Source organism: Oryctolagus cuniculus, chromosome 8 (genome assembly GCF_051225735.1).
Source record: "Oryctolagus cuniculus isolate XC-2025 breed Fujian yellow rabbit chromosome 8, ASM5122573v1, whole genome shotgun sequence".
NCBI classification, from domain to species: domain Eukaryota; kingdom Metazoa; phylum Chordata; class Mammalia; order Lagomorpha; family Leporidae; genus Oryctolagus; species Oryctolagus cuniculus.
The window spans coordinates 41,390,385-41,405,012 of NC_142874.1; the positions used below are offsets into that span (position 1 = coordinate 41,390,385).

The window sequence follows — 14,628 nt, forward strand, 5'->3', positions numbered from 1 at the left end:
TAGCGGGTAAAGCCAGGGCTTGGAGTGTTAGCATCCAACATGGGCGTCAGTTCAAGTCCCGGCTGTTCCACTTCCCATCCAGCTCCCTGCTAATGCTCTTGAAAAAGTAGTAGAAGATGGCCCAAGGCTCTTGGCCCCTGCACCCACGTGGGAGACCCAGATGAAGCTCCTGGTTCCTGTTTGGCTCTACCCTGGCCTTTGGAGCCATTTGGGGAGTGAACCAGTGGATAGAACATCTTTCTCTCTCTCTTTGCCTCTGCCTCTGTAACTCTGCCTTTCAAATAAATAAGTAAATTTAAAAAAAAGAAAAAGTACACCAAATTAAAAATTCAGTTGTTAGCAGTCACATTGCAAAGGCTGGTGGGTCTGTGGCTTCTGGCTCCCGCATGGGGACAGCCCTGGCATTTAGGGAAGGGAGTTCCAATGGCCAGCGCGCAACCCCCAGGACTCAGCTGTGGCTGAGCCGACTCCCACAGAGAGGAGGCGGAAGCGGGTGGTCCAAGGTCCCTCCCCGCTGGATGCCCTCCGGGCCACGGCTGTCGGCTGTCCGTCCGAGGGCTCCCCAAAGCCGGCCTCCGAGGCTACTTCGGGGCTGAGAGCGCCTCACTCGTCTTTTGCAATCCTTGCTGGTCTGACAGGCTCCTGCAGTTACATCACTTCCTAAAAAACAGGCAAACACCTCTCCTTCAAGTCAGCACCGACCCAAACCAGCAGGAAACAGGAAACGCGCGTTTCGGGGAGGCCCCGCGCCCCGGCTGCCATGAGGGCTCCCCGCGCCGCCCTGGTTCTCGCCCTGCTGACCGCGCTCGCTCCCGCCGCCCGGGGTAAGCGACCGCCCGCTCCCCGCCCCTGGGCTCGCAAGGTGCGGGCGGCACGGGGGCGCCGCCGCCGCCGGGGAGAGGGGAACACCCGGGCCACCCAGTCCTGGCTGGGGACGCAGCTGAGGAAGCCCGGCTGTCGGGGGTGGCGGGGGTGTCCCTGGCCACGCCGCCGCAGCTGCCTTCCGTGCGCCCCGCGCTCTCGCTGCGCGTGAACTCCTGTCTGCCTTCCAGGATGTCTGGGTCCCTGTAATTTGCAGACTTTAATGGGCATATTAGGAAAACCATAAACTTTTTGGCAGTTCGTGTCTAAGACGGCTTCAGCCAGCCCAAACAGAGAAGTCATAAATTTGCTTTTAATTGTGTGGGCTGAGTCTGCCGTGTCCAAGAGTGTTTGGAGAGACTGGGGGATTCAAGTTTCCCAGTGGGAAGCATGCTATGCACACATCGTAGGTTTTTGGGTTTTTTTAAATGTGAACAGGAAATTATCTAAGGGGTTACCAAGAATCCATTCGAAAACATCAAGAAATGCGTTTCATCTGCTTTTCTTTGATCTTGCTTGGGGATGTTTCCTTTGCATTGAGTGTTACTCAGGAAGTTTTGCTTGAAAAATGAATATGATTGTAGCCCACCGAAGGTATTGGGAGCGACGAAATATTCAATCTCACTGTTGTAGGCTAACAGCAGCAATTAATTTATGACCTTGACAGTTGCTACCACAAACAGTCACCCTCAGCTGCCTCTAAGATTGTGTTGACTTGCGTTGTGTAAATAAACTCGCTGCCCATGGCTTCTGTGGATGGAGACAGCCTGCTGCTAGTACAGCCAAAGGAACACTCTGGCAACAGGTCTTTAAGGAGGATGGGGCAGGGAGGAGGGCTTGATGGTGGCAACTTCCAGGAAGTGAGCACTCTGCAGCCCACACCCCACCTCCCCCACCTGTATCTCTTTCCCTGGGTGCACTTAATGTGGTGCGCCCAGGCACTCCAGGTGCAAAAGGGAAAGCAAAGGCAAATCCTTGCAGGTGCACTGAGCTGGGGCTCACAGTGAGTGGGGGAGCTGGAAGGAAGCTCCAGTCCCATGGGGGTGGGTGGAGGAAGGGGGGCTGGGGATGTCTCCTGCTTGTTGGCTCTTCTGACTCCCGCCCCAGGTCCTTCTCACTCCCTTCCAGGGCCGCTCTCTCTGCCCAGGGCTCCACAGCCTTAATCTAGTGACAGCCCCACGGCGGGGAAGCAAAGCCCATGCTCCGGCCTCTGATGACCACGTCTCACTTAATGATGCCACAGGTACTCCAGATGCCCGCTGCGTGTACCACAGAGGCTTCTGAAAAAAAGAAAGAATCCTGACTCCAGCTTCCTGCCTGGGGGGCAGCAGGTGATGGCTCCAAGGATTGGGTCCCTGCCACCCACCAGCGACACCTGAATTGCCCTCTGGCTCCTGGCTTAAGCCCAACCCAGCCCAGCCCAGCCCAGCCCAGGCTATAGAGGGCATTTAGGGAGTGAACTAGAGGACAGGAGTTCTCGTCTGTCTGTCCCTCTGTCTCTTTGCCTTTACACACACACACACACACACACAAAAAGCCTGTGGAAAATTCCCATTATCTTTAAAACTTTTTTATTTATTTTATGTATTTCAATTTTATTGGAAAGGCAGAGCAACATAGACAGGATCTTCCATCTGCAGGTTCACTTCCCAAGTGCCTACGGCAGCCCGAGCTGGGCCAGGTCAAAGCCAGGAGCCTGTGCCTCCATCTTGGTCCCTCATGTGGGTGGCAGGAACCCCAAGACTTGGGCCATCACCTGCTGTCCCCCAGGGTGAGCATTAGCCAGAGGCTGGATAGGAAACAGAGTAGCCAGGATTCAAGCCAACCACCCTGATGCCTAACTGTGTCTTACCTGTCATGCAAAATGCCTGCTCTCCTGTGATCTTTTAACTCCATTGTCCATGAACTTTTTGAAGCCTTGCTTTCTTGCGAGTTCCTTATGGGATTAAAAGGTAAGTTTATTTTGGTGCGAAAAGAAAATGAAGACAGCAGAAAAGAAATAAGAAAGAACAACTTCTCTATGGTTCTCAGCATAGTTAAGAAAAGCTTTGGGCATAGGTGTCTTGGCCAGTGCAAGATGCTAAGAAAGTTCAAACTCGAATGGACGGAGGTGTTCCCACGCACGTTCTCTGCCCCAATCCCTGCCAATGTCAGCTTCACACGATCAGAAAACGAAAAGCAACTTCCCAGATCCCCAGAGCACGGGCTTCGTAAGCTGCTACCAACAGGAAGGTTTGTAGAAGGCAGAAGGCACAAGGCAGAAGCCAGGAGGCTCCCCGCCCCTGGGCTGGCAAAGGGTTGGCTAGAATCAAACACTGGGTGTGGCAGAAAGAACAGGGAGGTTTTCTGGGGTGTTCCAGAAGAATAAAACCCATATAATCACTGGGAGAACCTTGAGAAGGAGGAAAAGAACAGAAGAAAACACCAGTTGCCTAATTGAAGTAGCACTTTCTGATTGTAGCATCTAATATCTTGTTTTAATGAATATGACTGCCATATGCTATGTCCCGAGAGACTCCCGATTTCAGATACAATGGGCTCTTCCTATCTGCGGTTTTGCTTTCCATAGTTTCAGTTAGATACAACTGATTGCTGTCTGCAAATAGAAATGGAACGTTCCAGAAGCAAGCAGTTTGTAAGTTTTCAGTTGCACAGTGTTCTGAGTGGGTTGATGACCTCTCGCTTGGTCCTGCTCCGTCTCACCTGGGATGCAAGTCATTCCTTGGCCCGGTATATCCCCATGGTATCGGCTGTGCTCATTCGTCACTTAGTAGCCACTTGGTTATTACATGGACACTTGTGCTATTGCAGTGCTGGGCTTCAGAACCTTTCTTTCTTTTTCTTTCTTTCTTTCTTTTTTTTGATAGGCAGAGTAGACAGTGAGAGAGAGAGACAGAGAGAAAGGTCTTCCTTTTTCCATTGGTTCACCCCCCAGTGGCCGCTGCGGCCAGTGCTCTGTGGCTGGCGCACCACGCTGATCTGAAGCCAGGAGCCAAGTGCTTCCTCCTGGTCTCCCATGCGGGTGAAGGCCCAAGCACTTGGGCCATCCTCCACTGCCTTCCCGGGCCACAGCAGAGAGCTGGCCTGGAAGAGGAGCAACTGGGACAGGATCCGGCGCCCCAACCGGGACTAGAACCCGGGGTGCCGGCACCACAGGCGGAGGATTAGCCTAGTGAGCTGCGGCGCCGGCCTAGAACCTTTCTTTTACTCAGTGGCCCTGAAGCAGGGGAGTGGTGATGCCGGCAATTTCTGTCAGCCAAAGCGAAGCTGTGAGAGGTGCTTCCTTTATATGGAAAAAGTGAAAGGATGAGAGATGTTGAGAGAAATCACATTCACCTAACTCCTACTCCAGTGTATTCTTACAATTGTTCTATTATGTTATCAGTTATGGATAAGTGCTTACTGTGCCTCGTTAATAAATTAGATTGTATTATAGGTATGTGTATATAGGAAAAATATTGTATAAATAGAGAGAGTTCGGCACTATCCGGAGTTTCTCGGCTGGGCTTTAAGGTTCCTGTGTGGGAATAGCAGTGCTGTATTTGCTTGCATTGGGCCAGATGCTGGCTGGCAGGGACAGGCAGGGGAGAGCTGGTTGAAGGCTCAGCCACAGCAGGGAAGGGAGGAGCTGCCACAGGCGCCCAGTGAGCAGCAAGACAACCGGACAACCTGGGGATTAGCACAGTTAAGCCCAGCAGCAGGAAAAGCAGCATTTGGAAGCCACTTGGGGAGAGGCTGCGGGGTGTGGGAGCCAGGCAGAGCCGCACAGCCAGGTGTCCAGCCGGCCGCTGTGGGATAATTCTGCTGAGAAGTGACCCCAAGCACTGGACAGCCTCACGGCAAGCAACAAAACCAGGCAGAGGGGAGATGAGATTTTTAAAAATTCCAAATCCCAGAGAACCTGAAGAGCGATGGCAGTGGCTGGGATGGGCCCGCTTCTGCAGGGAGACAATGCAACCTGCAATTGGTCTGCCTACATGCGTGCAGTTTGCACCACCCCCACATGTGGGCGCGTGGTGGGGAAAGAGGAACCCAGCACCACCGCTGGGGCAGGGCGCCTGGTGCGAGTGTCTCCCTGTCCTGCTGCCTAACCCAGCCACTGGGCTCTCAGTTTTAGTTGTCAGGTTTTGCATACCTAGAAAGTCTATCTTTTTTTTTTTTTTTAAGATTTTATATATTTATTTGAGAGGTAAAGTTACAGACTGTGACAGGGAAAGGAGACAGAGAGAGAGGTCTTCCTTCCACTGGTTCACTCCACAAATGGCCGCAGCGGCTGGAGCTGCACCAATCCAAAGCCAGGAGCCAGGAGCTTCTTCTGGGTCTCCCACGCGGGTGCAGGGGCCCAAGGACTTGGGCCATCTTCCACTGCTATCCCAGGCCATAGCAGAGAGCTGGATCAGAAGAGGAGCAGCCAGGACTCGAACTAGTGCCCACAGCACTGGCACCCCAATATATCCTATTGAAAGCATGCATAGTGTCTTGGGCTTCCTCCCTACCCACTGTTATGTATCACTCCCCACCACCTTTTAAAGATGTATTTATTTGAAAGAGTTACAGAGAGACAGGGAGAGACAGAGATGAGAGAGATATGTCTTCTACCTGCTGGTTCACTCCCACAAGGGCCAGGACTGGGCCAGGGCCCAAGCACTTGGGCCATCTTCCACTGTTTTGCCAGGTGAAGTTGCACAGAGCTGGATTGGAAGTGGAGCAACCGGGACTCGAACCAGCACCCATAAGGGATGCTGGCATCGCAGGCAGAGGCTTAACCCACTACACCACAATGCTGGTCCATCTCCCTTCTTTTATGTCTTTGCTTAAATCTTGTTAGTATTGAACTGCTGATTATCTGAAGTCTCTGTGGACCCAGTCTTGCTGCTGGTTGTGATGCCCATGAACTTGAGGACGGCAGGTGCTGTTGGGAAATGAGGGAGAGGAATGAGGAGCGGGAGTGTGGATGGAAGGGGGACATCAGCTCTATCTAGAATGCTGGTTCTTTCAGAGGAAAAGATGTCAGTGCAGGGCCCAAGAACCCGAGACCCACAGCCAACTGAGCGTCCAGCTGTTTCTTCTGATCCCTGAGTTAGGAACGTTTTCCACACACATATTTGGACGTTTACCAGCGATGCAAATACGTGCATACTTGGCACACAAAATCTAAGGTGCTCAGTCTCTGGCTCTTCAAGGAAAAATCTGCCTGCCCCTGCTTTGGTGAACGTGGACATTTTGCAGTTGAGTTGGGCGGTGGGACCTGCGGCTTGTGGCATTGCTCTCTGGGACATGGCCAGGGTGCCGTGGGCTCCCCGCATTCCCCGAACTCCACTGTTCCCTGCCATATTTTCCTCCGTGTCCCCTGGTCTCTTTGGAACCTGCTGTGCGCATGTTCGGTTTCTCACTATGCATTCATCACACAGCCTGCTGCTGTGTGGCTACTGAGCCGGGCCCGGCACTCAGTGTTGTGTGTGTGTGTGTGTGTGTGTGTGTGTGTGTTTTACTTATTTAGAAGGGAGAAGGCCGGCGCCGCGGCTCACTAGGCTAATCCTCCGCCTGTGGCACCGGCACAGCGGGTTCTAGTCCCGGTCGGGGCGCCGGATTCTGTCCCGGTTGCCCCTCTTCCAGGCCAGCCCTCTGCTGTGGCCAGGGAGTGCAGTGGAGGATGGCCCAGGTGCTTGGGCCCTGCACCCCATGGGAGACCAGGATAAGTACCTGGCTTCTGCCATCAGATCAGCGTGGTGCGCCGGCACAGTGTGTCAGCTGTGGCAGCCATTGGAGGGTGAACCAATGGCAAAAGGAAGACCTTTCTCTCTGTCTCTCTCTCTCACTGTCGACTCTGCCTGTCAAAAAAAAAAAAAAGTCTCTAGAAGGGAGAGAGAGAGAGAGAGAATCTTCTATCTCCTGGTTCACTCCTTCAAATGCCCATGACACTCAGGGCTGGGCCAAGGAGAAGCCTGAAACTTGGAACTCCATCCAGGTCTCCTGTGTTTGTGGCAGGGGTCTAACTGCTTGATCCGCCACCTGCTGCCTCCCAGGGTGTGCATCAGCAGGCGGCTGGAACTGAGGGTGGAGCTGGGGCTGGAACCCTGATGCGGAATGCAGTTGTCCCAAGTAGTGTCTTTAAACCACTTTGCCCGTCCCAGCAGCGAGATCTTTGTAAGATTTTTAAATCTATAAATATTCTGTCCTGTAAAAATACACTTATTTCTTTAAACTGCCAGGCACCACAGGCTAGACTAGGATTCCAGTGCATGAACAGATAGTGTGTGATGTTCAGGAACTCTGCTTTCTCAAGGGAGTAACTTCAAACCAGAGACAGCCTTGGTGTCTGCAGAAACCTGGTTAAATAGGAGAATCAACCTCTCTCCCTCTCTCTCTTTCTCTCTCTCTTTCTCAATGCTAAAATAGAGTCTAAAATGAAAAAGTCGCCCAGGCGATGTGGGCACTCCTCCTGCAGAACGAGTTGTCGTCTCAGCTGGTGTTCCAATTGCAGCGTGCTCTCTCAGCAAGTTGGCACTCGTACGAGAGAGCTCTGTGAGTGGACCTCCAGAGCCCCGCTTAACCTCTCCCCCACCCCACGGCATTGTCACCCCCACAGCTCGGCCCAAGGGACAGGGTGCATTGCTTTCCCTCTGCCGCCTGTGAGCATGCAAAACCTCCCATCAGGCTGCAGAACCTGGGTCTTGCATCTCGTCCGCCAGTTCTCCTTCCCACCACATCTTCCCCAGATGTGCACAGCAGGAAAAATGAGCTCAGTGGGAATGCAAATGATCATCACTGTGGAACAACAGAGCTTCTAATGGCAGCAGCCGCCCCTGGCTTCCCCAGCCCTGCTTCCCTGGGGCGGGCATTGAGCCCCTGACCCACGGATGGGGGCAGACATGGGAACTCCGCCACTTCCCTGGTCCAAAAACCTACAAGCAGATTTCATTGTTAGGGATCCATCACTTGGCATTCGGCAGCGCCTCTCATTCTGCAGGTTTGTTTTTCATTCTGATAGCTTGTGAGGGAAAGCCTGCTTAGATGCCCGTGGCTTTGTGACTCAGGTCTGTGAGTGTGTATTCCTGGCCAGGCCCTGCTAGGGGGAAAGAGATCAGACTGGATAGGGAAGTTGAGTGTGCTCACATTTGACTTCACCCTACCTGGCCCGGGTTGCGTATCCTTCTGTCATTCCTTCCGTGCACAGCAGACGGGGTGCCAGGGGTAGCAGGTGGTGTGGAGCAGTGGAAGAGGGGCAGGACTAAAGTCCCAGCTGCTCCGCTTCTGATCCAGCTCCCTGCTAATGTACCTGGAAAGGCAGTGGGAGACAGCCCAAGTCCTTGGGCCCCTGCACACTCTTGGTTGCAAGGTTGGGAGATCCGGGTTGGGAGACCCGGAAGAAGCACCTGGCTCCTGGCTTTGGTCTGGCTCATCCTGGTTGTTGTGACCATTTGGGGAGTGAACCAGTGGACGGAAGATCTCTCTCTGTTTCTCCCTCTGTCTCTGTCACTCTGCCTTTCAAATAAGTCAAATAAATCTTAAAAATACAAAGCAGCAAAGGAGACACAATAGGAAAGTATGCTGTGGAATTAACTTCAGGTATGGAATAATAAATTACTACTGCTTTGAAATCAAATGACCTAAAGAAAGGGCAGAGCACTTCAGAGTTCTGTCTGTGGCCCATAAGCAGTGGTAACATCTGTGGTCTATGCAGCAATGGTGTCCCCGTGGTATCCTCTGTGGTCTGTGCCACAATTGTGTCCCCGTGGTATCCTCTGTGGTCTGTGCCACAGTTTGTGTCCCTGTGGTATCCTCTGTGGTCTGTGCCACAGTTGTGTCCCCGTGGTATCCTCTGTGGTCTGTGCCACAGTTGTGTCCCCATAGCACCCTCTGTGGTCTGTGGCACAGTTGTGTCCCCATAGCACCCTCTGTGGTCTGTGGCACAGTTGTGTTCCTGTAGCACCCTCTGTGGTCTGTGCAGCAGTGGTGTCCCCGTGGTATTCTCTGTGGTCTGTGCAGCAGTGGTGTCCCCGTGGTATCCTCTGTGGTCTGTGCCACAGTTGTGTCCCCGTGGTATCCTCTGTGGTCTGTGCCACAGTTGTGTCCCCGTGGTATCCTCTGTGGTCTGTGCTACAGTTTGTGTCTCCATGGCACCCTCTGTGGTCTGTGCCACAATTGTGTCCCCATAGCACCCTCTGTGGTCTGTGCAGCAGTGGTGTCCTTGTGGTACCATCTGTGCTTCATGAGCAGTGCAGTCTCAGTGGCATCACCCATCCACTTGGCACTGACAGCATCTCTGTCAGTATCAGACACGGCCATCCTTCCACAACCACGCTGGTGCCAGATGAGTCTGGGAAGTCATTAGTTTCTGTTTGTTCCAGTTTTGTCCCTGGCCACATCTCAGTCAGATTCCACAGATGCTGAACGATTAATTTTAAAGAGATCCACTGAAGAGATAGACTGTTAAAGGTGCCTGCAATTGTTCATTTTGTTCCCAGAGGTTTCGTCCTGTGTACAGTTCTCCAGTCACACAGAAAATGAACGAAGACTCTCAGCATGGATCATGGCAAATCAAAGTCTACTCAGATATGATGTAACTCAGTAATTCTCAACCCAGCACACATACTAGAAGTTTTGGGGGGAGGTTTTAGAAAATACTTTCATCTAGGCCACATCCCCAGATATCCTGGAATAACTAATTTGGTTGAACCCTAAAACCCCCAGAGATCTGATGCACAATAGTTGGGGCTAATGATGAATGGGAGGAAATGAGACCCCCAGCAGCGGCTGCCCAACCTGGTCACTTGTTAGAAATGCACATTCGCAGGCTGCACCCCAGAGCTGCACAGCAGCACCCCGCAGCCGTGTTTTCAGGAACGCTCTGGGTGACTGCCATGCGCAGTAGGGTTTGGGGACCAGCGACTCAAACCTCAAAGTTCCAGGCTGTCCCATCAGCAGCACCCTTCCTGGAGATGCAGGTTGGCTTCCTGGCAGGCACGTCTGTTACTCAGAGAGGCAATGCCTGCCGTGGTCTTCCCTCCTTGTACCTGGCCAGTGTCCCCCCAACCCCCACCCAGGGGCTCAGGTGCCAGGATGAATCTTAAACTCTTGCATGCTGGTGAGGAAGCTGGCAGCTGCTAGGCAAGCCTTTGGCATGCACTTCCCCGTCTTCGATTCTTCCCAAATTCACCAAGAAGGAACCTAGAGAACAAAAGGAGAGGACAGTTTGGGGTGGCCCAGGGGACACTCAGCAGTGGGTAGAGCCTACAAGCGTGGGTCTCAACCATGCCTGCACCTTGGTGTCCCTGGAAGAATCATCCATAGACTGAGGCCTGGGCTGTACCTCCAGATAGTGCTGGTATCTTTGGTTTAGGGTGTGAGCTGGGCATCAGGAGTGTTAAAAGGTGTGCCCGTGACTCTGGCATCCTGTATCAGAGCGCAGGTTCAAGTTCTGGCTGCTCTGCTTCTGATCCAACTTCCTGCTAATGCGCCTGGGAGGACTCCTGGGTTTATATTTTAATCTCCTTGTTTTAATTAGGCTCTTTGCTGTATAGGAGGGGTAAGGGAGACTGAAAGGTGGAATTTAAAAATTATATTTAAAATTATATTTTAAAAACTATATTTAATTTTCATTTATTTGAAAGGCAGAGAGAGACACACAGAGAGAGAGAGAGATTGAGAGAGAAAGAGAGAGAATCTTCTGTCTACTAGTCCACTTCCCAGATGCCTGCTATAGCCAGGCTGGACCAGGCAGTGCCAGGTGCACAGGACTTGATTTGTGAATGGCAGGGACTCAAGTCCTTGAGCCATCACCGGCTGCCTCCCATGGTGTGCATTAGCAGGAAGCAAGACTTGGAAGCAGAGTCGGGACTCCAACCCAGGACTGCCTCCAAAATGGGATGCAGGTGTCCCAAGCAGCATCTTAAGGGCTGTGCCCAACGTCCACCCCTGGGTTTGGCTTCCTGAGCATCCTGAGGTTCATTTATGGGTAGTCCCCTCCCCACCCCATGCAACGCAGGAGAGAAGTCTCACCACCTGCTGTGTTCTGCTCCACCTCACTCTCCGAGTTACAAAATTGTTTCTATGATGGCGGCATGGAATCTGCGTAAATAGACATGACAGGGCACGGTGTCCAAGGGTGACGTCCACCCTGCTTCCCCACATCAGTGAGTGTGGCAACATCCTCTTGTCATTGCGTTGTGTCACGCCATATTATCAGTGTGGCAGGCCTGTCTGTGTGTCATGCTGTGTTTTCTGGTTTTAAAAACTACAGCTTGGTTGCACATTTGTTCCACGTCCAGAAAAACAGAAGTGGCCGAGTTTGCGACACTGAGAGGCAGGGGCAGTTCCACTCCGTGCCACTGTCCGGAGCGGTGATGAAGGTCCAGCGTGCTGCTCGGGCTTCCAGGCCCATCGTGCACCCCCTTACAAGGAGTTCCCCCAGGGTCCTCGCCAGGTGTGTGCACCACGGCTCCCAGATGTGTTTGCAGGAATATTGCCTAGCATTTGTAAGTGCCCGTGCAGTTCGTTATCTGGCGATCTTAGCATTTCCGCAAGAACAGCCAAGTGAGGTACTGCAGGTCAGTTTCATCATTCCTATGACCACTTCCAGTATCTCTCTTTAAAAAAAAAGATTTATTTATTTGAAAGGCAGAAAGACAGAGACAAAGAGAGATCTTCCATCTGCTGGCTCACTTCTCAAATGCCTGTAACTGCCAGGGGTGGGCCAAGCTGAAGCCAAGAGCCAAGAATTCCACCTGGATCTCCCATGTGAGTACTTGAGCTGTCATCTGCTGTCTCAACGGGGTGTGCATTAACATGATGCTGGAGTGGGCAGCGAAGCCACGACTCAAATCCGGGCACTCTGGGATGGGATGTGGGCATCCCAAATGGCACCTTAACCACTATGCCAAATGCCTGCCCTCTGTCCTCTCTCGATAATGCCACAGCATTGTGGCACAGAGAGTTAAGGCACCACTTGTGGCACAGGCATCCCATATCGGAGTGCAGGTTCTAGTTCTGGCTGCTCTGCGTCTAATCCAGCTCCCTGCTAATGCGCCTGGGAAAGAAGCGCAAGATGTCCCAAATGCTTGGGCCCCTGCACCCACTTGGGAGAGCTGGATGGGATTCTAGGCTCCTGGCTTTGGTTTCTACCAGCCCCGGCCATTGTGGCCATTAGGGGAGTGAACTAATGGATGGAAGATCTCTCTCCACCACCTCGTCCCCAACTCTGTTGCTCCGCGTTTGTAAATACATAAATCTTTTTTTTTAAATGCTGTATTACCCAAGTGGAGATTGAGAAATGATGAGATGGAGAAGTTCTGGGAGAGTCTGTTGGGGTCAGCGGAACTAAGGTGAGGACTTAGGCACCCAGAATAGAGAGCATCCGCCTGACCTGCAGCCCAGGAGCGCACCAGCCTTGCGAGCTCACGCCCGGGGCCTTGGCAGGTGGGTCACACCCAGAGGGCAGAGGCACGGGGCTGCCCTTCCGCTCTCTGCCTGCTGTCTTCAATATTTCCTCTTCTCTCCTGCACTTTTGCTTCCGTATGCCTCTCTCTCCCTCTCTGTCACTCTGTAGCTTCTTCACCCGCCATCTTCCACAGCTGCATCCCACCCTTTAACCCTGAAATCCAGCCAAATGCAGAGAAAGAGCTGGAGCCATAGAAGGGGGAGGTTGTTTCAGGCAGACGAAACTCCTGGGGCACAGCAGAGGAACACATAAGCATAGAGGTGCGGAAAGAGAGTGGGTGAGAGAGAAGGAAAATAAATGTCCCAGCACCTGGCGCTGGCGCGGCACCTCCTGGCTTAGCACCTTCATGGTTATGGTTTCATTTGCTCTTTCGCAGACACTGCGGGCCGGGCAGGGTAGTAGGGCTTCTCTCTGACTTTAGGGAAGAGAGGGTTAGTTAGACAAGGGAGAGGACTCTTTTCTGCCCCTTGGCTAGAGGGGGCAGTCACAAGCCCCGGTCCAGCTCTTCTGAGTTCAAATCCAATCTTCCTCCCACGCTGCTGTGCACCTGTCCCTGGGGTCCGGGAGCAGAGCACATGCTCCGCCCCTGTGTGGTCTGCGGGGTTCCTGTCCATCGGCACTTCCTGAGAGACGAGTTCTGCTTTCCTCGCATGCGGTGCTGACACCCTAGCCCACACTGGGGTTGCGTGGGACGCCTGCCACCGAAGCTCATCCTGGGTTCTGATGCGCATTAGCAGAGGGGTCTTAGCCATGCTGGCGCCCACAAGGGCTGTGTGAGGCTGTGCAGGTGTAAGGGGCCCTGTGTCCACGGGGGGGGGCGGAAGGTGTTGCTATTGGCGCCCAGGCCTGGGGAGGAGCAGCTACCGAGCTTCCGCAAAGGCCCCCTCCACGGCCTTTGCTGTCTCCGCCCACGTCTCTGCTTTTGTGACCTGTGGCTTCTCTGGTTCCACCTTGATTCTGTCCACTCCTGGCGCGCCCCTGTGCCCTGCTGATCCACTCCTGGGTACTGGTCGGATGCAGTGGTCCACCCTGGTTTTCCAGCACCGCTTTTGATGATCTTTGCAAAAACTCTTGGGGCTGATTCCCAGTGCTTGCTACTTCCCTGGCTTCGTCCAATTTCTGGAGCGGTAACTGAATCCCTCCGAGTGGCTGATTCGTAAAAAATGGGGGTTTACTTAGCTTGCGGTCCGGGGGCCAGGAAGTCCAGGTGCCTGGGGCGGGGTTATGAAACAGTAGAGGGCGTTATCTGGCCAGACAGAGGACGGTGTCACGGCCGTCTCTCCTCCGCTTAGGACCAAGAGCTGTCAGGGCGGCCCCGCCCTCCGGACCGCGTTCCCCTGGGAAACCGAAGCGTGAGCAGGGATGCTTGCTGCCACGCTCTGGAAATACAAGAGACAAGCTAAACCTCCATCAACAGGGATGGAGCTAAACAGTGGCGCGGTGGAGCGGGGACAGCTGTCTATACACAGCCGTGTGAGGTGCTCGAGGTGGAATAGTGACAAAAGGAAGGGCAAGAACCATATATGAGTTTTGTTTGTGTTATTGTTTGTGTTATTAAAAAAGGCAAACAGCTCGCCAGCGCCGCGGCTCACTAGGCTAATCCTCCGCCTAGCGGCGCCGGCACACCGGGTTCTAGTCCCGGTCGGGGCGCCGGATTCTGTCCTGGTTGCCCCTCTTCCAGGCCAGCTCTCTGCTGTGGCCAGGGAGTGCAGTGGAGGATGGCCCAAGTGCTTGGGCCCTGCACCCCATGGGAGACCAGGAGAAGCACCTGGCTCCTGGCTCCTGCCATTGGATCAGCGCGGTGCACCGGCTGCAGCGCGCCGGCCGCGGCGGCCATTGGAGGGTGAACCAACGGCAAAGGAAGACCTTTCTCTCTGTCTCTCTCTCTCACTGTCCACTCTGCCTGTAAAAAAAAAAAAAAAAAAAAAAGGCAAACAGGAAGCAATAGGGAGCCTCGTTTGTGCATCGAGTTCTCTGGAAGGCAGCAGAGAGAGTCTGGGGCAAGGCTAGCAATGAAACTTCCTCTCTGAGCCTGTCCCTGGGCGTATCACCTCGCCAGGAAGTTCATTAAAGCAAGGTCGGCGCTGCGGAACCCACAGAGAGATGTGGAAATAGACAGAACCTTGGTGATCCCTCCTCAGTGGCGCCTGTGAGCGCATTAAGCCATTGGAGGATGGGTGGTTTGTCCAAAGCCTCCGCGACAGACCCAGGGCCAGGGTCCTCACTGGGCGACCACGCTTGGGGGGATGCAGCTGGGAGCCCCACGTGTCGGTGAGACTGAACACAAAGGCTGGTATTTCCCTCGGGAACAACACCCTAGAGCCAGG

The 14,628-nt window shown here is 53.5% G+C and overlaps 1 protein-coding gene across 3 annotated transcripts in view; it reads left to right on the forward strand.

Annotated features, from left to right (window-relative positions):
* The first annotated feature begins 541 nt into the window (after nt 1-541).
* Nucleotides 542-14,628, forward strand: part of TMEM154 (transmembrane protein 154) — a 43,085-nt gene continuing 28,998 nt past the window's right edge. For 2 of the 3 annotated variants that reach the window (XM_008267325.5, XM_051819995.3), the window contains exon 1: nt 542-824. In XM_008267325.5, the coding sequence (XP_008265547.1) occupies nt 761-824 (64 nt within the window). In that variant the 5' untranslated portion in view covers nt 542-760. The remainder of the gene's footprint in view (nt 825-14,628) is intronic. The other variant, XM_089302349.1, reaches the window with a different exon arrangement.